The following is a 22752-nucleotide window of genomic DNA, read 5'->3' as shown; positions in this document are numbered from 1 at the left end:
ACCTGAAAATAATCAATATGCTCTTTATCTGGCTGGTGTGGCACCTGTAGCTAGTCTGGCAGATCCTTTGTTTACACATCTCACACTTGCCTAAGTGCTGTCAGCGTGAAGAAAGAATGCAGATCTGGGACTGGTCTGAGTCTGCAGCTGAGCAGCGTTTAGGTGATGCTTTGTGGTAGCGGTGAGTGTGGTGAACTTCTAACAGTGTTTTGGCCAAGGCCAGGAAACCACAGCTAGCACATTACCAGAAAGAGGAAAACCAAAGCGAGCGTGAGCACGTGTGCATGTGTGTGAAAGACCACCCACAATGCAAAGAGGACTTTTTTTTCTTTCTTACCAGTGGAGTTGACACGACTGTAAAAATTATGGAGAGATGGATTATGAAAAAAAAAAGATGGGGAGAAAAACTGATGTGGAAGTGATGTAGTAATGTGTACCAAGAGGAAGATTTTGAAGATTCAATTTAGGTTTTGATGCAACATATAGACGCAGACACACACAATTTACGCACACGCAAGGGACGACATCCTGTCTCTGTGCGGTGGCCTTGACAGTAACAGTTGTGTGCGTGTCATCTAGCCATTATGTTGATGGCATGATTCCTATCAGGAGTGACCGGGGGTCGGACTGTAAACATCATGTCTCAGAGACATTGGAGTGAAATTACAGAAATTGTATTTGATAGAGAGGGGGGAGGAGGATTTGAGGAGGAAAATGGACAAAAATAAGAAAAAATTAAGAAAAAAGAGAGCAGTGTGTGTGTGTGTGTGTGTGTGTGTGTGTGTGTGTGTGTGCGTTCTGACAGTGGAGGGTCCTCTATAGAGCAGCTATCAGCTCCAGCATCAGTGTCCTGGCTCCAGACGTCTATGGTAGCCCCCCGCCTTAAATACACTCCCCTCCCTCGCTTTCTGTGTTTACCCTCTCATACCTATTCTCCTGTCCTCACCTGTTTCCTCAGGTCTCCCTTCAGACTGACGAGGAATCCGTACATGGTGTGTGTGTGTGTGTGTGTGTGTGTTTGTGTGTGTGTGCGTGTGCGTATGTGTGTGTGTGTGTGTGTGCAATGTGCTTCCTAGAAATTTAAATTGAAATGACATACAGCTCAGAACAGCGAAATGAGAAAAAGTGAAGGGCGTGTTCCCAATTTAAATGGCGTAGATGTTTTCAGAGTGAATGTAAGTGTGTGTCTGTTGGAGGAGGAGCTGCTTTGGCTACAAGCCAGACAACTGTCAGAGAATTGCGCAGCTCTGATTATATAGACGCCCCAAATCAGTGGCTTATACCATCATGGTTAATTTGTTATGATGGAAAATGTTGCAGAATTAAGGCCAAATAGTTTTGCCATTTCTTTCTTTGTGCCTTCCAACCGTGATTCCCAACTTTATTCAGTCTCTCTCTCTCACACATACCTTAAGTGTATACCTTAAAGTGTCAATTCCTCAGTTCTCCTCCCCAGAGGCTCTGCGGTGAACACTAGCATAAAAACCCATTTCCGCTTGCCACAAAAGAGATATTTTTGCCAGAGGGGTGTTTGAGAGAAAGAACAGGCAGTTAGCGTCGGATAGTGCACCGGTTTGTGGTTTCCTGAGAGCAGCCTGGGAGGCTTTTAAATGCCGCTCAGGGGACAGACAGCAGGTAAGCAGGTACAGGACAACAATGGGATCAATGGCATTTCCCTTAGGAGCGGCTGGCGGAGAAGACACAGAGGCCATAGTGTGCTCTACTGCTCTATATCCTGTCCTTTAGAAAAAAAAGCAGAAAGCAATCACGACACAAAATCATGAAGGGGAACAATGGTGGAGGAGGTAGAGCTCACTGGCGAATGTCTTCGGAGTGTATAGCCGCATGAGCCTATGAGCACTAAAAAGAGCAGTGTTTGGTATCAGATCAGCGGCAGCTGACTGAATATGTGAATCTGTATGTTTCTTGTGATTGCATTGTGTCGCAAGTATGACACGGGGGCTAGGAATGTGCTCGTCGGGATGTGCGGTTGAGGGGTGAAGGGGCTGACTCTGAGTGAGGGGATTCAGATTGCCTGCACGGCCCAGATTCCTATTCATCATTTCCAACCCTGGGAATCTTTTGGAATGTTTGTTTGTGTGTGTGTGCGTGTATATGTGCATGAATCTGTGCAAATGGACTAGCGCTCTCTTTTCACAACAGAGAAGGCATTGTCCTATCCTGGGAGGGCCATAGTGAATGTCCCTAAACTGTCATGATGTATGCACATGCATACAGTATGTTAACTTACTGTATATCTCAGAATAAGACACATAGAACTTTGTGGTTTCAAACTGCCATATGTGCCTATCAATTTCTTAAAAGAACAATGGAATTAGGTCTATGAGCAATTGTAGATGACTGAAGCCTAAACTTTACAGTGCAGTGTATCCCAATATTACTTTTTAATGGAAACAAAAAGAAAAAAACACCTCTGTAATGAGCCATAAAGGAGAATGCTTACATGAGCGCTGACAGCAGTGTGTGTTCGTAATAGCTTTTAAGTTCCCCCTATATCTCAGCATAGTCAGTCTGTCTCTGCCCGCCTATCTGTGTGATCAGCGGCCAGGTCTGCTGAGTAAAGTGGCCTACATAGGGCGGGCAGTGTGCAGGTGATGACTGCTAAGAGCTAATGATACTTAATGCCCTTTCCTCTAGTGTGCACACACATGCCCATATGCACCCGCAAGAGGTCCATTTCTGCATTAGACATAGGGAAAATGTCTAGATATCAGTGTATGCATCCATATTTGCAAACGTGGCTGTGTATGCACACTTCCCTGATGGTTTTTGCATCCACAGAAGTTTGGGAGAAATGTGCAGAAGGGAGCTATACTGATGAAAGGAAAATGTAAAAAAGTGAATCTGCGGTTAAATAATGAGCAGCAGAGATCCCCACTTGTGAGTGCTCACAGGGCAGTTTGTTTTTGTTCATTTGAGGTTTAAGGTTTAATAACAGCATAATGGTAGTGGATGGGGTTTATTTTGACAATTTCCTAATAATTATTATACTTACAATGAACCTGTATAGAAGCCCGTCTTATGAAAGCAATTATTGCTGAGGCGGTTCTCCATAAGACTGGACACGACAGGTGAATTTTTCATCTGTTGGAAAGGGAGGAAAGCGGGACTTTGCAACTGCAGCCAGACTTGCTCATGTCTCTGTTACATGTCTGAGAAGGAATAAAAGAGGAAATCTGGACTTTTTACATGGATGGCGAGAGGCCAAGCTAAATCTCTTTAAACCAACAGCAGCCACATGCCTTCACTGGTGTGGAGTAAGATTTCATCAAGTGCTGATCTGCGTCCAGTTCTAGATGTTATCCATGGGTGCTGTTAAATATACGGAGCAGATGAGCTGATCACAGATCTGTGAGCGTAAGAGCGGAGGGCAGGGGGCCAGCAGTGGATTTGAACGGTCTTCCAACGAGATCCGAAGTCCCTCTTGTCTCTGCCGTTCAACCAAATGAAGTCATAATCGAGCCTGACAGTAATACTCATCAGGTTTCATTTACTGCTGTATGTACCGCACAGAATCTACACTGAATATGCATGCAAAAAAAAAAAAAAAACATGTATATTGGAGAAGCTGTATGGCAAACTTGTCCCAATTGTCATCACATTTTTGTCATTATCAACAACTTTCATTGGTATGTGTTTTGTCCTTTTGTGTGGTTTCAATTTCATAGCTTTGATTAAAAAAGAAAGATCATGTCACACATAAGTATTAAAACCAGAGAAAGTATACATGCCAGAGCAGCAGATTAGTGGGCAGGGCGATGAATGCCTTTCAGCCTTCCAGAGCCACGGGCTACTCTCAACAGCTGCCTGTCAGTCCTGTCCACATGTTGGAGGCAGTTGTATGTTGTGTAGCACCGACTGTTCCAACACTTCCTGTTCCATTACTGAAGTGCTTGACCTTTCACCCCCCTCCCCTCCGTCTCATGACAGGGGATGTGGGGGAGGACAGGCAGCGGACGTGGAGTGTGTTCGTGCACGTGTGTGTGTCCGTGTGCAGTATACCAGGGCATGAAAAAGTCCCAGAGGGCATGAGTATGTTTCCCATGACATGGCCTCAGACTAAACAGCCGCTCTCTCCACCCAGACATCCGCCTGCCATTCTCCCCTAAACCGCAACAGGCAGAGAGGAGCACAAAACAGGGAGGCATCTCCCTTTTTCCGTCTCTTCATCCTTCCTTTTCTGTTTCTCTGCGCTTTTGTGGCCCAGTCCTCCCCGTGGCCTTCCTTATCCAGGTGAAAGACATCCCCTCTCCCTCTCCCCTGCTCTTTGTGCCCCATGAATGAGAGAATGAGAGAAAAAGAGAGGGAAAGATAAAGAGGGAGTGCCTTTGGACACAAAGGGCAGCATACCCCTCCCAGGAAGTCTGGGAGAGAGGCAGAAAAAAACACATCTTCAGATGAAGGAGGAGGGAGGACAGCATTGTACCTTCCTTCCTGACTCTTTGTGTGTGCATGTGTGTGTGTGTGTGTGTGCGCGTGTGTGTGTGTGTGTGTGTGTGTGTGCGCGCGCGTGTGTGTGTGTGTGTGTGCATGCTCATGTGTGACCAGGAGTGAAACTGAATGCCAGAGCAGTCAGTCTATTCAGATTGAAAAAAGCAAACACACTTAGACCTCACCCTTGCTTTCAATGCACATACGCACACTGCTCTTTCATGCACGCACACATTTGCACGCAGTCATTTAGACCCTCTTAAAAGCGGCACCCGAGCACTGACTACCAGTCGCATTATGTGGAATAAAAGCTCCTTTTTCATCGTGCCTTAACTGTTTCAAAGAATTAAGCGGAGAGGATCAGACTTAATCTGACTGAAGACATTACTGTCATAGTTACACTAAAAGACAGCCAAGGTGTGGCTCAAGAAGCCCAAGCGCAGAATTCCTGCCCTCCGGGCGAAGCTTTTGCTTGCTGATTTCCACTAAAGATCCATTTCTCTAATGTTCTTCATATATAAGCCACCTTCAAAGGGGCAGAGCTTAGTGCCATTATTGGCTGTTTGTTCGGTAGATGTCTCCATTTGAGGACTGAAGAAAGGGATTGGTATGGGGCCAAGAAGAAAGAGGGACCAACGAAGAAAGTGAGAGGGAAGACCTTGGGGTATGGCTATGGCAAGCTGAATATGGGTTTATCTGTGAGTGACATGAAAAACATGTACTTTGTTAACATGCTTTTAGGTACATTTTCATGTCTCGTACAAATTTGCATGAGACACGAGACGCTGTCTCTCAAAGCTGCTCACATATTGAGCCCTTTAGTTTTTCATGTGCTCCCACATCTGCAGTTTGCTGATTGAGAACTTTGAACAGCCTACAAGGTCTGCATTTGGAGGCTGAAACCGTGGATGGGAAATAAAATTCAGAATGCTCCGCTTTTGATAGGAATAACACTCCAGTCGAGAGTGTGGACGTCTGGGCACTTGTAATCTGTTTCAACTATGTGGGCTCGACTCAGAGCGTGCGTGCAGCCTAAGAATTACACTTTTGGACAACGATAACTTTCGGCACACGTCTCTCTTTTGCGACAGACTTCTCTGTTTTCTGGGTTTTTGTGGTGACACATTCTGCGTTGACCAGATGAGAACATTTGACTGACTTCAATTAAAGCCTATCGGACTACCCTGGATGTTTAAAAGTGGCTCTAAATGGGTACCTTGTGTGTTGAAATTTTAATGGCAAGGGGTTTGGCCTCGCATCTGTGTGCGATAAGCTGGAATTCAAACAGGTTGACAAGCCAGACGCCTTTTCCATGCCAGTTCCATGTTTTTTTATTTTTTTATTTATTTTTTTTCTTATTTGGGACAATCTGTTTCCCAGAATCAAAATCATATCTCCTCAGCTTTGTCTGACTGACACGTTTCAGCATCAGTGCCAGAAAAAGACACCTGACTACTGATGGTATCTCTGCTGTTCTGAGGGCACATTCACCCGCCAGGGTGGTCTGCCGTCGACCCCACAAAAAACAAAAACAAAAAAAACCCAAAACAGCGAGTCTGGAGTGCGTACGAGGGCTGGAGGAGGCGGTGTGGGTGTGTACGTCTCTTTAACGTAAACAGGGTTGTTTTTCATATGATGTGGCTGAATGTTTTGCTCTGCTGAATCACCCGCTCTTGTCAGAAAAAGCTTCCAGTTTGAAACTGGCTACAATGGAGCTAGGGGCGCATTCACACCTATACGCACCCCGGCTTTGATCACAGACCCGATAGCATACTTCAGTAGTTCAGTTCACAGCTAGGAGGAAAAATGATAAATCCCATTGTTGTAGCTACAGGACTGTGCAACCCCATGCCTCATTTGAAATTTAAAACAGAGATACTGAGAGAAAATGAGTGTGCGAGACAGAGTGGTATAAGAGAGCAGCTGAAAGGGCCAGGGCTGATGAATGGAAAATGTACCTCTACAACTTCATGCTTCCGTTACTCCCTTAAGACAAGCTCTTTGCCATGGATACTCTATCAATCACAGCTAAAGCAATCACATATCCGGCGCTATACCTTTCTTCCCATGCCAAGCCTTCCTCTCTTACATTCTCAAGCACACAAGTGCACGCAGACACATTTTGGAGAGGCAAGACTAAACGATCTATCAAAGCACATTGTGTATCTGCAAATCACGGAACAATGGAGGAGCACGAATGGAAAAATGTCAAAATTCTTTTTTTTTTTGTTTCTTCTACTCGAAATCAACGCAATACTGGCTTCAATTTCACTCACGCTACTGTGCTTAATCACAAAAATTTGCACGCATGCACGAGGAAATCTAATTCTCCTCCAGGGAAAGACAAACACATCACTGAGGACTTTGTCAGTCATTGCTCAGAATCAGAGGAGGAGGGGATGAAAGGGAATGTTAAGAGGCACACATGGGAGTGTGTTTATTGTTGAGCATCACGCTCAAAGTCTGAAGTTTTAAGTTCATCGTTCAGTAGCAGAGGAAGATCTAAGTGGAGGTGATGGCCTGCGTTTCTCTGTCAGTTGAGAGATTTGTCTCCTTATGAGCAATCAGGCTGCTTTCTTGACGTTGTGGAGGCCAAGAAAGGGCAGAATGGTTCCCTGTACTCAAATGAAAAATAAAGTAAAGAAACCACATGTTCTTTCTTTTTGTCCTTCGCGCACACAGACGCACAGGCGCACACACACAGCTCTGGCAGCGTTCATGAATGATGTGGTGAAAATGCGAGCGGGGACTGTACCCGCCACATCTGCAGGCTCACTGGGAAACAATAGGGGTGTGAAAATGAGCGACAGACATCTTACCGCACACACCGCAGCCACCTATAAATGGAAAAATTATCGTATGGAACACACAGACACAGATACTGACATGCATATTCTCACTCTCTCTCTCTCTCTCCCTCTACACACACACACACACACACACACACACACACACACACACACACACACACACACACACACACACACACACACACACACACACACACATAAACGGACGTGCCGGAGGTGCCCATAAAAACGGGGACACAAAAACCCCAGTTGTAATTTTAAAACTCCAATTCAGCAGAGCCTGCAAAATCTTTAAGCACTCCTTTTCTCATTTCGTTTGTGGCTGTTTATTTACGCTGAAAATATCTGAACGTCACAGCGCCAGCCGACACAATGCACATGTGGTAGTCATCAATCATAATTATCATGGTTTAAAAAAGCCACAGCTGTTATTTGATTTTAAAAACAAGCCATGGTGCGGTGCCTTCCAATGATACGTCAACTTGTCAGCGGAGGCCTTGGCCTGCGTAGCAGAAATGTCTCTCTCTCACTTCTCCCTGAGTTCGCTGGAGTGTAGCTCCAGCCGAGGCGAGCTGAGCCGCATTCAACCTTTCCCCATGACTCACCATTGTGTGTCTTTATTTTTAAACATTTTCTCTCTCCATCGCTGCGTGTTTATCCTGACTGAGTGACGCCGCCGTTATGGACTTCACACAACGTTTGTATATGGCTTCTTTAATCAGGACCAGATAATGGAGTGCTGTCTCCATCTGTGGACGCATCCCCAGAAGCTGACTGCGTGTGTCTGCACGTGTGTTGCCTCACTTTAATGATCCGTCCAAAATGTTACAATAAATATTTCCCTCAAAAGAATTTTTGTAAATAGATGATGGATAGGTGGGTATGTGCTGTTCTAGAGGCCACACTAGCGGCGTACATGGTTTGGGATTAACGTGATTATGTCAGCAAGTTCATCTGCAGCTTGATATGTTATGTGTTTGGCACCTTTATTTTTTTACTTACATGTATCTCAGACTTTAATCAAGCACTAATTCATTATACTGTTTGTGTTGATTAGACAAATACGTACAGGAAAAAGAGAGATGGGAGAGATACAAAATGTACGGTAAGGAGAAAATAAGCATGCACTGGTATCTAAGTTTTTTTTAATAGTTTTTCTTTAATCAGCCTTCCTTGACGAAGTCCCCCAGTTTCAACATCCGTCCATCCATCCATCTTCTATACCGTTTTATCCTTTGCAGGGTCTGCTGGAGCCTATCCCAGCTCGTTACAGGTGGGGGTACATCCTGGACAGGTCGCAGGGCCATTAGCTTCCCTGTTTCAAGATGTTTTAGGGTTATCTTGCACTGCTTACCTTTACAATCGAATCACAAGCATTTACTGGGTATAAAGTACGAGTCTTGAATTGCTCATGCCTTGTTCATCTATTTCTTCTCTTGGGGCGATGGTTTCAGGGATTTAACGGTGTACTCATCATTCAGGTTCAGTTTCAATCCTCTGATTGATGGTTTTACCTTATGTTCAAGCATTTATGAATAAGGATGCACACATCGTCCCGAAACCACTAGTTATACAGTGATCTTACCAAGCACAATTTCACCAGGAAACATGTTGTAAGAACTTTTGTCCACATCTTCAAAACCTGCTACTGTCAAAATCTTATAAATTTGGGATGTAAGGTGGCGTCCCATGTGATAAAAATGGGAAATGCAAGTTGTAAACGTTGTAAAAGTCTATTTTTATATTTTATATAACAGCCAGGCCATGTGTATGAATTCTATTCATGTGTTGTTGTTTTTTTAACTTCCTGACTTTAACTGCCTGTGAAAAATATGCTGAAAAAGTGAAAAGACTGAAAAAATCTTGTTTAGGTCAGCTTTTGATATTTGGCTCTACAAGATGGGAGTTGGCAAGTTTATGTAGCGACTAAGAAAACATAGTCATTGTATGATTTTTTAACTCATGATTGTGAAACTGAGATTTATTTATCTATTTTCACATAGTGGTCTTCACACTTTGGCATGATGACACCAAACAAAACTCCTTAAGTCAGTGGTTTAAATAAGACGAGCTTTGTTTATAAGTTCAGGCTTTATTTATGAGACTCTAATTCAGGAGAGCCTGTTTGAGTAACTGATCCAGAGTTTATGGATTTAATTTTTTATCAAAAACTTTTTTTTTTTTCAAGTGAGTGATCTGCTTCAAAGAGGATCAAGTTTTTACTTGTTCAAAGTTGAAAAAGCTGGTACTTTCCACTGACTGTGTTTCACCAGGATTTTTGGTGAGAATAGCAGCAGTGTTGGGAAAAGGGTGCATGAAAATGTGTGTGTTACTTGCGAGTTGCTTAAATGTATTGAAATGTTTAACTTGCCATCCAAGGGGAATAATTAAAGTGCATACCATTTTTTTTTTATCTAATACTGTATGTTCAGGTCACTTGCAGTATTTTCTCAAGCTTCGTATGTCTTAGTTCATTTGTTCTTTGACTACTTTGTTCTTTTACAAAATGCCATGAAACACCCTTAAGAAAAATTGAAACTCTCCCACTTTACAACAAACACCTTGAACTCCTTTTGCAGTGAGACCTGGCAAGCTGGAGGAGGTAACATCAGCAAGTTTCCACTCATGGAAATCTACCATTATTATACTTTCATGAGAAAAATATTCAGTGGCAGCAGACGCTGTGAAAAAGGTGCACAATTATCTGACCTGCAAATTGTCAACTGTTTAAATGCAGCAGTCAGCGCTGGATGCTCTTCACATGGTGAGATTACATCTAATTACTCCAAATGACAGTTGGAGCACCCGTCCCCTCGCCTGCTGTCAAGTGTTATCTTTGACAGGATACCAAGCTCCTGAACCTTTCCCATCTGCTAATTATTACGCCACATATATATATATATATATATATATATATATATATATATATATATATATATATATATATATATATATATATATATATATATATAGATACACATACACACACATTTATATGTAAGATAGACTCTTGAACCAGAGTATTGTCATGCAGTCTTTTCTTCTGCATGCCTTAGGACAGATTCATCAGACTCAGCTCTCCTTTCCCCTGCATCAGCTTGGCTGACATGACAAACAAACAGCCCCTGTGTCAAAACTCCCAACAGCAAAGGGCTTCTGAGAGCACAGTTTACACTTGCTAACCCGGTGGTCTGGCTTTATGAGCAATGGTTAGTGTCATACACACATGCAGACATGCACGCACATAGGAATCTCGCTCCTAAAGAATCATGCAAGACCCAAAGGGCTGTGAAAGCAAAGAAGGGGTGACGTAACACCTCCCTGCTTTCATTGTGTTTATCAAAGAGATGACCTTACACGACTGGGGCCAAAAGGTTATAGACGTTTTCCACCACGGGCTGACACAGAAGTTGTTCCGAAGTGTTAAAAAACATGTTTATGTTCGTTGAGGATACGCGTTGCACGGATGTGACTGAGCATCCTCCACCTCTGCCTCTTTCACCGCAACGCAGCTGGATCAACACACCCTGCAACACACACACACTCACGTCAGGGAAATGAAGTGTGTCTGTATTAGAATAGTGACCAAGGAGGAAAGGAGGTGAACCCCTGAGAAGATGAGAAAAAAAAGAAGAAAGGAGACTGAAAGGGAGAAGGAGGAAGACGGAGACAGATATGAGGGGAGGCTGAGGGGTCAGATGTGAAAGAAACTAGAGTGAGACATCTGGAAAAGAGAAAGAGTCACTGGGACGAGAAGGAAATTGCAGCTGCCCAACAATGATTCATTGGGGAAAATTCTCTCCTGCATCTCCTTCTCCACCCTTTCATCCTCCAACCTTTCTCTAACCCTCTAACCTTTCTCTGTCCGGCTCTCCGCCTGTGATGATTAATTGCCAAATTAAAATACATTCAGAACTTCACACTCTGAGTATCTTGAAGACTAATAATAAGGTCTAAATGAAATGCTCTTTATATTAATGCTCTTCATTTTATATCTCTAGGGATCTGAGTATGAACAACATCAGTGAGATCCAGCCCAGAGCCTTCCATCGACTGCACCTGCTATCAGAGCTGTGAGTACAAATTCATTTATCTCACACTCACAGTCCACTCACACATGACAAGGATCCGTCATCTCCTGAAATGCTGATGGTTTGGTGACGAGGTTAATGGCTTTGGCTCGGCCCTGATCTCCCCCACCAAGTCACCGCTTGCAGCAATCTGCTAGTAGATCCTGGGATGGCCATACAAAAGAGGGAACAAAAGGGAATCTGATAATCACTCGGAGAGTGGATATGGATATGGATATGGATATGGTCCTTTAAGAATTTACAGAGCGGGTTATGTGCTCAGCATCCAAGCTGCTTCCTTCTCCCGCCCCCTTGACTTTGTTTCAGCTGGACGGCTCAGCACCAGCAGCACTCACGTAGACACAAGTGTTTGCCAAGACAGACTCACACTATGGGAGAGCCATGGCGGAGTCCATGTGATACGTGAGCACGAAACAGCACATGCGATTAGAAAAGGCTTCCTCGTGGAGGAGCATTCCTCCTTTCTGAGTGTGAATAATGATCTTGTGAGCATGATGATGTGATGACGTCTTCTCTGCTTTAACTGGCCATTTTTGGATTTCCATTTCAGTGGCCACTGATAAAACAATTAATATTAAAATGACTAAAGATGGTATAAATGGTGGTACTCTCTACTATTTAGTTAATAAGACTATTATGGCACCAACTATTATTATACAGCCACTTGCCAGACATTAACAGAACAACCTTTGGTGCAAAATGTTGCCATATCTATAATTTCTGAGATTTCTGAGAACTATGAAAAACAATCTGTGCTTCACGCACACACACGCACATAAAGTGCTAATCTTATTCTCACATGGTTGATGAAGAAGTACATTGGGTAGAACATTTGCTTAACTTATGAAACAGACTCTCCTTCACCTTGGTGATATTTGATCTGACCATTCAGCAGGATTCACTTCGGTCTCTGTTTGACAAAAGCTGCCCACAAATTTTCCCTCAGGGTGCAAATGTGCGTATGTCAGTCTTCACGTGATTATTTTTCCTCTGAATCCTCCAGTGTGTGTGTGAGACTGAATTAGACATTTGAACAGTCCGCTATTTTCTTTAGTAAATCTTGCAGCTGCAGCCTAAGAGCTATGAGCAAATGATGATGAAAGTAAAAAAAAGATTAGGAGGAAAACTGCTTTGTTCATTCTGAGTCCTGGTCCAACTGTGTTTGAACAGCAGAACAAAGCTGAGTAATGAAATTTTGCAGCACATTTAGATCTGGTTATTATATTCAAGACTGAAATTTATTGCAATTTAATTAACTGTGGATCTGATCCTTTGCCATCATAGAAACAATAAAGATCGGATATTGCTGTTTCTGTAATGATGAAAGATGTTTTTTTATTTGTTTAACGTACTAAAGGTATTGAGTTAATCAGGGATTAATTCTGATGGGAAGTCAAGCAAACATCTACACAGGATGAAGCCTTTCTAAAGCAACGTCCCAGAAAGTTCTCTGTTAAAGCTACTGTACTTATACTGCCCCACTTTTGGACCAGCAGCTTATTCCCTTTTTCTTAACCTTTTCTTGTCCAAAAATGGGACCGAACATCAACATGTTGCAACTCGGTCCATATAAAACAGTCTGCTGTTGTTGATCCAGTCTGTGTAGCTGTCTTATGCATCAAATGATCAAACTGCTATGAAATTGGAGGTTTGAGGTGTTTAAGATGGTGAAGATTTGCTCCTGTATGGCCCTCATTCTCAGTTAGCTGTTTGCAAAAATCCCAATCAGAATAACTGAGAGAGCTGAGATAGTTTCAGCTTCAGGTAAAGCAGTAACCACTCAAAAGTTCTTCACCCCCCTGCTTCCAAAAAATGAAAAAGAACAAAAAAAAACCAATCCTTTCAAGTTTGACATTTTCATTTGTCTTCTCTGAAGAAATGGTAGCTGGAGCTACACCTGCAGTGTTTGTCCAGACATCATCTTCCAACATTTTTATTTACAACCCCTTGATCTTGCTTCGTCTGTCTCGCCCCGAAGTTCTGACATTTTATGGAGACATCCTGTTTCTTTGTACCTCTTCCAAGGAGGATGTTTTTGCCCTAAAGCCAAGTTTTGTTGCCTTGCTGACCATTTCTGGAGATGTGCTGAGGTGATCAGGATGTGCAGGGAAAAGTAAGCTAGGTTTCTGATTTTTCTGTCTAGACAGTTTACAAAGATGGAGCATAACCGACATAAAGGACATACATTATAATTATAACATCTTATAGCGCTTAGAAAAACAAACCTAGCACAAACACAGTTGGTTTGAGAGACAGCTTTTGATGTGAGACCACAGCAATGCCTGGTAGCGCAAGAAGAGGCGAGACCCAGTCGTGTTGTGACTGGTAGAGTGATAAAGTGTTTGATGTTGGGCTCTACTTCACTGCCCGCCCTCCCTCACTCCGTCTCCCTCCCATATTCATTTAACTTCAGGCTACTGCAAGCTATAGTCACCACCTTTGATATATTTTCTTTTCATTTACTTCAGGCTATCACCACATTTTTACAAACCAAAACAAATCTGCTCATGTCAGGAGCTTTCATCGCATCTTACACCATAGAGAAGACATGGAATAATATATTAAGAACTGGAGAGTATCCCTGCCGTTAGACATAAACTGTTCCATGCTATGTCTCATCTCTTTGCTAAATATCCTCTATAGCACCAAAGACTAGACGGCTTATCCCTCTGAACCTCCAGCCAGGTGATTAAATTAATTCACAAAGCAGGTAGCAAATCTTGCCAGGACAAAGCTACTTTTGATTCACCGTGGTATTAACATTGATAATAAAATGTAAGTGTGATTGCCCCTCCTTCCAGCCTTTTCTCTACCCCTAACTCCTTATACTTAATCTTATTCTATTGATCTCAGATTCCTCTTATTAAGCTTTCATTTGACACTTTGATCTGTGAATTGCCCCTTAATTCAAAGACGGAAAAATGCACGCAACTGCCATTGACGTACGGCATAAAGAGAGGCAGCTGAAAGGTAGACTCCGTGTCTGGGGTTTAATGAGAGGGCAGCAATGCCCACACTCAGGTAAAGACTCTCAGAATGGTTACTTATCTACCTTTCATAGACAAGCCCCTTTTTTTTCAGACATTGCGGCATAGTATCAAAGATCCACTATTTCTGGTTATATTGCAACCTGGAGCTGGTAGAAGATGGTTCTGGCAAAATTACAAAGCTCTTCCTGTAAACTTGTGTCGAACCCAGCACTGCTTCTAGTCTGTCATCTTTATCAAAGTCGATGTTATCCTTACGGCTAGAGATCTCTGCCTTTTGCCTTTGACTCTCCATATAATCAACCGTTTTGGTGAGTCTCTCATACTCATTATCTGTACCTATCAACCACCTTTTGCTGTAATTATAGTGCTGAAATGAAGTCATCAAGGAGAAGCCTGACTTCCAATATGGCTTTTCCTCTTCCCGTGGACTCTTTTGCAACATTAATTAGTGCAGAAAATGGTTGCAGCCCCTATTTTGATTTGCTCAAGACTAGACATTTCGTAGACCGATCTAAATCTCCCAAACATCTTCTGAATATTCATGCATCCCTGTGAAAGTTCTCCAAGAATCATTTTTACATTTTTTATAGTCCGAATTTAAAAGGAAAGATGCAGCGACTAAAGGCCAGCACTGCCATGCTTGTCTTCCCTTCAGTGATAAGATTGTCTGCAGATACGCTTGCAGTTTGACAGAGGTGAGGGTTAAGAGGTCGCAATATTGGTTTCCTTGATGCTCCAGGTGCAACCCACAGCTGGCACTATCTCTCTCTCTCTCTCTCTCTCTCTCTCTCTCTCTCTCTCTCTCTCTCTCTCTCTCTCTCTCTCTCTCTCTCTCTCTCTCACTCTCACACACACACACACACACACATGAGCAGATACTCCCAGTGTCCAGATTATATACATGCAATTTCAGAGGTTAATGGCAGGTTAAGTGGTTGACCCCAAGGCTCGACCAAAGGGTCAAACACTTAAGTAAGTCACATTTTCAACTGATGGACCACGTGTATCAAGGATCACACATGTCCAAGTACTGAGAGAAAACACACCCACACACAAATTGCTTTCTCCCAGATAAGGCCCGTTTATGCTCACTGTCTCGTTTCATCACGGACTCCTATCCACCCATGCCCTGCTGGGCCTCTATCACTGCATGAGATTGTATCCCAAAATATGATGCTGTTCTCTATCTGTACTCTAAGTCTTTAATCTGTCAGCTTGTTTATTATTCAGAGGCAATAGGACATGGTGATACGCAGAATAATCAGCAGTCGCCATGCTTCAGTAAAAGCCCTCACTGAGGAGCACGGATAGCAGGGTGGTCTCACCTTTGTTAACACACGGCACCACTCCTGTTTCCCTCCCAAACGTTTGAACTACTCTGGCCTCTGTTATTTTACTTATAAATGACTTCAATAGAGCTAGCGTATGTTGAGGTCGAAGTTTTATCTTTGCAGCGTGTCGGCCAAGAACAATTCGAACAACCCCCAAATCAAATTAAAAAGAAAAGAGAAATAGCTGGAGACATGATTTGACAAGAGCAAGGCGCCTTTCATTAGAATGAGATTGATGTGGAACGACCAGGCGGCTGAGTGTGGAACATTCACTCAAACAACCGTGCACACTTGAATACACACGCTGATATCATGGAAAGAGTTGGTCAATGGCAACCACTGCTATTGTTCTGTTGGTATCTATCAATAATGCCTGAACAGTTGAAATTTTGTTTTCTGGTTTCAATATCCATCTTCACTTTCAACATCATTGTCAAATTGACAAATGAAGTCTACAAAGGTTTTTTTTAAAAAGCAGGAGAAAAAGAAAAACACATTTCCAGTCTAATGTTGTTTTGGCTCCAATGGAGCAGGGTTGGCAGTAGGACATACACATCGTGTTATTGCCTTAATGACAAAGTTTGTTTTCTAAAACTTAATATTACCAGTGTTTCCTCATCAACCCATACAAAACACATTTATTTTCTCTTTAGTGTTACCTATATCTTATTTCATTCCAGTGCATCTGTAACTAATCATTGTGTTTGAACAGGAACTGGATGAAGGCACTTGGGGGTCAGCGCTTTGCAGAAACCGACTTACTGTAGATGTTTGACTGATGTCCAGAGCTCTACTGAGCCTGCCTTAACAGTTCCCTCTGGAAATGCCTATGCAGGAACCAAAGTTGAAATGTAGAAAGGGTAGTGGTCCTCTAGGAGATGGTAAATGTGCACGCAGTCCTAGATGACCTATAGCAAGACTGAAGTCCTTTATCTTGATTCAAGGCTGAATCGGGGGGGTATCTGATGTTAGTTATGTGCCCCGCATTTTATGTGTCCCTCATGTGAAATCTATTCTGAGACTTAAGGTTCCATGGATGTCTTTTTAACTGAGTTTTGACTGAGGGTTTGAGAGGCCCGATTAAACTGCACCACAATATTTTGGAAAAGAACCTGCCTACTCTTCTCTGTAATTGTGCATCCTTGTGTTGATATATCTAAACTCTGGAAGAGCTCTTGACTGAGCTGAGTGTGAGATTTGGCAGGCGTGGGCGAGGTTGTGTGGTTTGCCACTGCACAGTAATAAGACTGAGACGTGTTGATATGATTATCAGATGTCAGACAGAGTTTGCTGCGAGCCCTTCGACTTCACTGCCTGAATGATAGTGGCTTGGAAAAACAAACCATCCAACATCAATATTCGAATATGCTGGTGCAACTCCGCCAAAAAGCGGGGTGTTTAGCATAAAGCTGAAATGTCACCTGTTTCAGAAGCGCTTTTGGGTGGAGGAGGGTGCCAATGACTAAACTTTAACGTATGTGTGTGTTTAATAGAAGTGGGTGGTCCGGGGCTGTGAAGACCAAATCTGTGTTTAGCTGTGTTCAGCTTGTGACCTTGAGAGTTTCTCTGTTGGACCCAATGTTATTTATTTTGACATCTCATACACACTCACAAATGACCATTAGGTGCCGTGTTTGATAAACAAACTGATTGGATTGCTTGTGTGAATGCGTGTGGTTTCTCTCCTCGGTGCTGTCCTCAAGGCCCCTCAGAATGGCCGCAATTTTACCTCAAGGACATATAAATTGGCACGTGCATTCACCCTGCACACATGTTTGTGTCCACATGCGTATTATACGCCCCACAATGCACACCCAGTCTCAGTTTTTATCTCACTCATCAGAGCTTCCAGTGATTGGTACGGTTTCAGCGTGCGTTTTTACGCCAATGTCAATCACACGTCTGGAATACAGTTATTTGCATGCTGCCGCAACAGTAACCTCAGAGCTGAAACTTTAGGATGAAGTCATATCACAGCCCAATCCAAAAACATCAAATACGGCATATGGCAAAACTGCTCTTCTGAGACTTGCATCTTTTTGTCATTTTGTCATTTATTTTTTTATGTTTTATTTTTCTATTTCTCTCTTAGGCGTATCTCGGGGAATCAGTTGAGATATATCTCGGGCCAAGCTCTCCAAGGTCTTCACAACCTCAAAGTTCTGTAAGTATCCTCCTCCTTCCTCTCAATTGTACTAAAGTGGGTTTCTCCTCGTTCAAAGCTGAACCATCACGCACTGTTCTACTTTGGCTTCCAGGAGTTGTCCTCCTGTCTTGAATGAAATGCAAAGGCTACACATCGTTAACTGCAGTTAAAGTTTATGGGTTGGCAGAGACCTGCTCTGCTTTGCAGCCAGTTCAATTGCAGGCAGCACACGCCTCCATCTTCGCAGGTGTAAATCAGGGGACCTCCCAGTTACAGCAACTGCTGAGATTACAGCGAACATCAGAAAGTTTACTTTAGAAGTCCGGTCATAGCTGCTTTCTTAACGCTCCATTTCTCATGCTGTGTTCATAGCTTTATGACCCATGGCCACCAACTGTTACCGCTGCTGTGAAGTATTAAATCACGAAAATGAGCAAAGCAGCAATAAAATACACAGCACCATTTGACTTGCAGCATCTAATGAGTTGTGGCCATATTTCTGTGGCTGCAATACAAGGGTTTTTAAGGAGGTTTTCATGAGCACCGGCAACCAGCAAAATTCCCCTTTGCACCCTTACTGAGATGTGAAATGTTGGAGTATCAGTGCCACAGAACATAAACTTAGTAGAGTGTGGCTTGTAATCTGGGGGACTCTGGAGAATAACCTTGTATTGTGAAACTCACCAAGACAAAATTAGTAAGCCTGTTACATGTCCAGGGGTATTAACAAATGAATAGTCATCTGAAAGCACTCGTGTTTCATGCTGAAACTCCAAAGCAAACTTTGAGTGGTCTCTGTGGCCTCATAGCAGCTGAACCATCACCTTCCTTTGCTAATATTTTAGACGCAGTCATTTTAAATGCAGGTATTCTGGTGAGCTTGTGTATGATAATTCAATTCAATTCAATTCAATTTTATTTATATAGCGTCTAATACAACAAAAGTTTTCTCCACGCTTTCCAGAGACCCAGAACATGACCCCCGAGCAATTATTAATTAATAATTAATTAATAATTTGGCCATACACTGGCTTTCACACAGTGATGGTTATTGTGCGTAATTTACTGTATTTAAAACAAACAAAGACTGAATTGAACAGATTTATCACCATCGTTGTAAGTAACACAACAACATTTCCTTGCTCCCAACATAATGCAACTTTTGTTCTTTTAAACAATTGCTGTAAATGACTGAGGTTTATTGTTTTTTAAGTGATGTATATCGATATAGAAATTATGGTTTTTACATCTTGATGGAATTTATTCTCACTTTTTCACTTAATAGTTAAACAAATTCAATTCGTACATGAGTCTGTCCATGTAGGCATCAGGGTTCCTTAGTGCTCAAACAGAAAAATACTCAGGAAATTTTTTATGGTGTTATTTATTTGAGGTATGATACTCAGAAACAGACGTGCGTGTACGCATGATGTCAAAATAAAAGCATAACAGTGCTGCTGGGCAACATATTGGCATTTTCATGCATTGTGAGCTGCGCTCCGTCGACAGGCTGAGATAAAATCTAACAAAGATGGAAAAAGCAAGCAAGATCGAGGAAAGAGCGAACGCTATTATTTGCTCCTCACTTCCTCCTCATTTTTGCACCATTCTTCTGAGAATGACATCAGCAGCCCACCCAAGGAGGTTCTCGTTCTCTTTTCCTCTGCCCTTCATTCTCTGTTTCTCTTCAAGCTCTCCCTGGCCCTCTCTTTCTTGTGTCAGATTTCTCCCACTATGGAATTATTTGTTCTGCCTAATGTGCGCTATCTCACACTAAATCAGCTATACTTCTGATGCCAACAGCTGAATCATCTGTGTGTACATTTTAGGATGCTACAAAACAACCAACTGGAGAGACTTCCTGACGATGCTCCATGGGACCTACCCAACCTCCTGTCCTTGTAAGTCTGTCTCTCTCTCTCTTTCCCCAGCACACATGCACATACACTAATCATGCTACTCTACCTCATCCACCGGGGAATGAAACGCCCCCCCCCCCCCGGCCACCCACGCATCTCAATTCTAACCGCAATGCAGGTATAGAGTACCACTGACAAATTACAGACCTTACCCCAGCGCTGGCTGCAACAGTTTTGCGCTCCGTGTTATACAGCATGACGGTAGGAGTCACAGCCCTGATTGTGTCAGCGCAGTTCATGGCAGCATCTGGAAGCCATGAGAGAAACAGCAGACACTGCGGGCCGGGGAGAGCATCTCCAATGAGCTGTGAAACAACCCTATTTTCCATCAATTCCCCCTCTTTTCCTCTTTTCCTCCTCCGTTCTTCTCCCACCACCCACACTGCTATCCCCCTGGCTGATGAGAGTGTTTGGTGGCTTAATTGTCTAATCTGTGGGGTCAGTGTGTGTGCGTGTGTGTGTGTGTGTGTGTGTCGAGGGGCGGGGGGGGTCGTGTTTGGACGAGAGCATATGGACCACCTGGTGGGACGGCCGTGGCTCCGTTGGTGGAGTGGTCGTCTTCCAGTTGGAAGATGAGTGGTTCAGTTTCTGGCCTTGCCACCTTTTATAGTGTCCTGGGGCAGGACGCTGAACCCTGCACTGGCCCCGGTGTGCTCATCAGCTCATACGTAACTGTGGGCACACGCCCTGCATATTGTATACAGACTAAATAAGTGTATAAATGATGATAAACAATGTGAGAGTGCCACAATATGTGATTAAGCATAATGTAAAACATAAAACAAGGTTCAAATTAATATAATACAGACACATTTTCTTTAATCTTTAGCTAGTACCTGTATACGCTTTCAAAATTATGTCTTCTTTCTGCAAATATCCATAGTGCCATTTGCCTCATCAGACAGAAATTAATGGACTCACCTTCCCCCTCAAAGTTATCTGTCAGCTAGAAAGGAGGCCTGCACTTCCTCAAGACAGTCCCAAACCAACACACACACACACACACACACACACACACACACACACACACACACACACACACACACACACAGCTGAAGCTGTCCTTGTGTGAGTAAGTACACGTTTGATGTAACAATTAACTGTAACAATGATGCCTTTCCGCTTCAGTATGTGTGTGAGGTCTTTTTTCCGTTTTTCCTCATAGATATCACTTGGTGTACTGAAAAACACTTGCACACACACAAAGAATACCCACACAGAAGCCGGTGTATAGAGACGCACCTTGTCATTATAATAATGATAAGCTCAGCGGTGAAAGATTACTGGAAAGGCTTTAGATAGTGAAGCTTGTCGGCGCCTCTCACCGGCATAAAACACACCGGGTAAAAAGACACACAACAAATGAGTCAGCACATGAATTTTACGTTGGTATAAACATATAAAGAAGGCTTTAAACCAAAGTAAATCGTAACTTAATCTCAGTCGAAAATCCTTATGTCTGCAGAAACGGATTCAAGAAAAACCCTCAAAAAGTCTCACCATTCGGAGCAGATTGGGTACAGTGCACTGTATGAGTGCTGTTGTTTAGTTTGATGCCATCATACGAGCAGACAGATGTCTTTCCGTCCGCAGGTTCAGTAGCGTAATCACCACTGATGAGTTTCACAAACAGCCTTGAATGAGCGTAAGCCCGTTATTAAAGATCTGATTGACTGGCAGGGGAAACGTGTCCCTCCAAGTTTGCCATTGTAAAAAATGTCGACCATCTGGAGAATTGAACGGGCACAAGCAGGTCCCCAGATCCAGTGGATCATTAAAAAGATCTTTGTCTTGGGTCTTAACTCTCACTCCTATAATCTTACCTCAGACTTTGATGTGATGGGCAGGAAATAGTCTGCTTTATTGGCTTCAGTGGAACATTCCCCAATCTGTCTGGACCTTCAAGAGACCTGGCAGTTCTACCCAGAGGAGCAATTATTTTGTCCAACCCAGAAAGTTGAAGGACCTTCCAAAGATTTCCTCCTGTGATTTGTCCTCAGTTTGATCAGACTGTATGTACTGTACGAGGATGATGTTTTAGCACCGTTAGAAATGTGTGTTTGGGAAGTAGATGTGAACATTTGCCCTAAGCTGGTTCCACGTATAGAGTGTGTATGTACATGCATGCTGGATGGTATCTGTGCGTGCCTGCGTTTGAGCATCTGCCAGTGTATACAGTTCCTCTCCTGATGGAAAATTTCCTTGGGGAATAAAGTCCACAGTTCAGAGTTCAAGTTCAGATTTCACTTTGATGATGCTCTCTGTTTGGCGAAGCCTCAGAGGGGAAAAGGAGGGTGAGGAGCACGGGAATCCAAGAATCTCAGCAGAAGATTGATAAGAAAGGATGTTTGAAAGATGAGCAAGAGTTAAGATACAAAGGAGTTCACAGTGGCTGTGAGTGCATCAATGGAGACGCAAGAAACAAAATGTGTATGTGAAAGAGGCCAGAGGGAGGAAACGGAGATTAATGAATAACAGCGAAGGGCCAAGAAAGGGAGAATAGCAGGAGGAAGTGGTCTCAGCTTGTCAACTCTGCCTTGAGGGCATCATTCATCACTATCGACAGTGTGTATGCACGTGTGTATATACATGGAGTGTGTGTCTGCACTTATTTGCCTGTGAGTTCAGGGCAGTGAACGGGATGGCTGAAGAGAGGAAAGTGCATGTGTGAAAGCACATGCACTCTACTGTCATAACTTCGTTAGATAAAAGAAGTCATGTTTGTGTCTGAGATGCGGAAACATCAGTTTCTCTGATGGAAAGAATGTGGAAAGGACAGGCACCTGAGGATCCATCTTTAACTGTCCTTTCTGTCTTTCCCTTTAATTTTTTTAGATGCAAAGAAAAGAGAGATTTACACAATATGAATAAATGGATGGTAAATTAAATAAGCTCTCTTTAATCGGTCATATGTGTCTTTATTTTTCTCGTCTTGTATTTCATGCATGTCTGCGCTGGTGAAGCTTGACATGGCTTATTTAGCGTGAGAATAAATCATAACAAGGAACTTGTA

The 22752-nt window shown here is 43.0% G+C and overlaps 1 protein-coding gene across 2 annotated transcripts in view; it reads left to right on the top strand.

Moving 5' to 3' along the window:
• The window catches only part of LOC133457150 (leucine-rich repeat-containing G-protein coupled receptor 6), a 36829-nt gene that overhangs the window by 3210 nt on the left and 10867 nt on the right, over window positions 1-22752 (top strand). For both annotated transcript variants that reach the window (XM_061736074.1, XM_061736073.1), the window contains exons 2-4: window positions 11264-11335; window positions 17767-17838; window positions 19650-19721. In XM_061736074.1, the coding sequence (XP_061592058.1) occupies window positions 11264-11335; window positions 17767-17838; window positions 19650-19721 (216 nt within the window). The remainder of the gene's footprint in view (window positions 1-11263; window positions 11336-17766; window positions 17839-19649; window positions 19722-22752) is intronic.

Source organism: Cololabis saira, chromosome 12 (assembly GCF_033807715.1).
Source record: "Cololabis saira isolate AMF1-May2022 chromosome 12, fColSai1.1, whole genome shotgun sequence".
NCBI classification, from domain to species: domain Eukaryota; kingdom Metazoa; phylum Chordata; class Actinopteri; order Beloniformes; family Belonidae; genus Cololabis; species Cololabis saira.
Note: the sequence above shows the minus strand (reverse complement) of the source record. Positions and strands in the feature narration are given on the sequence as shown.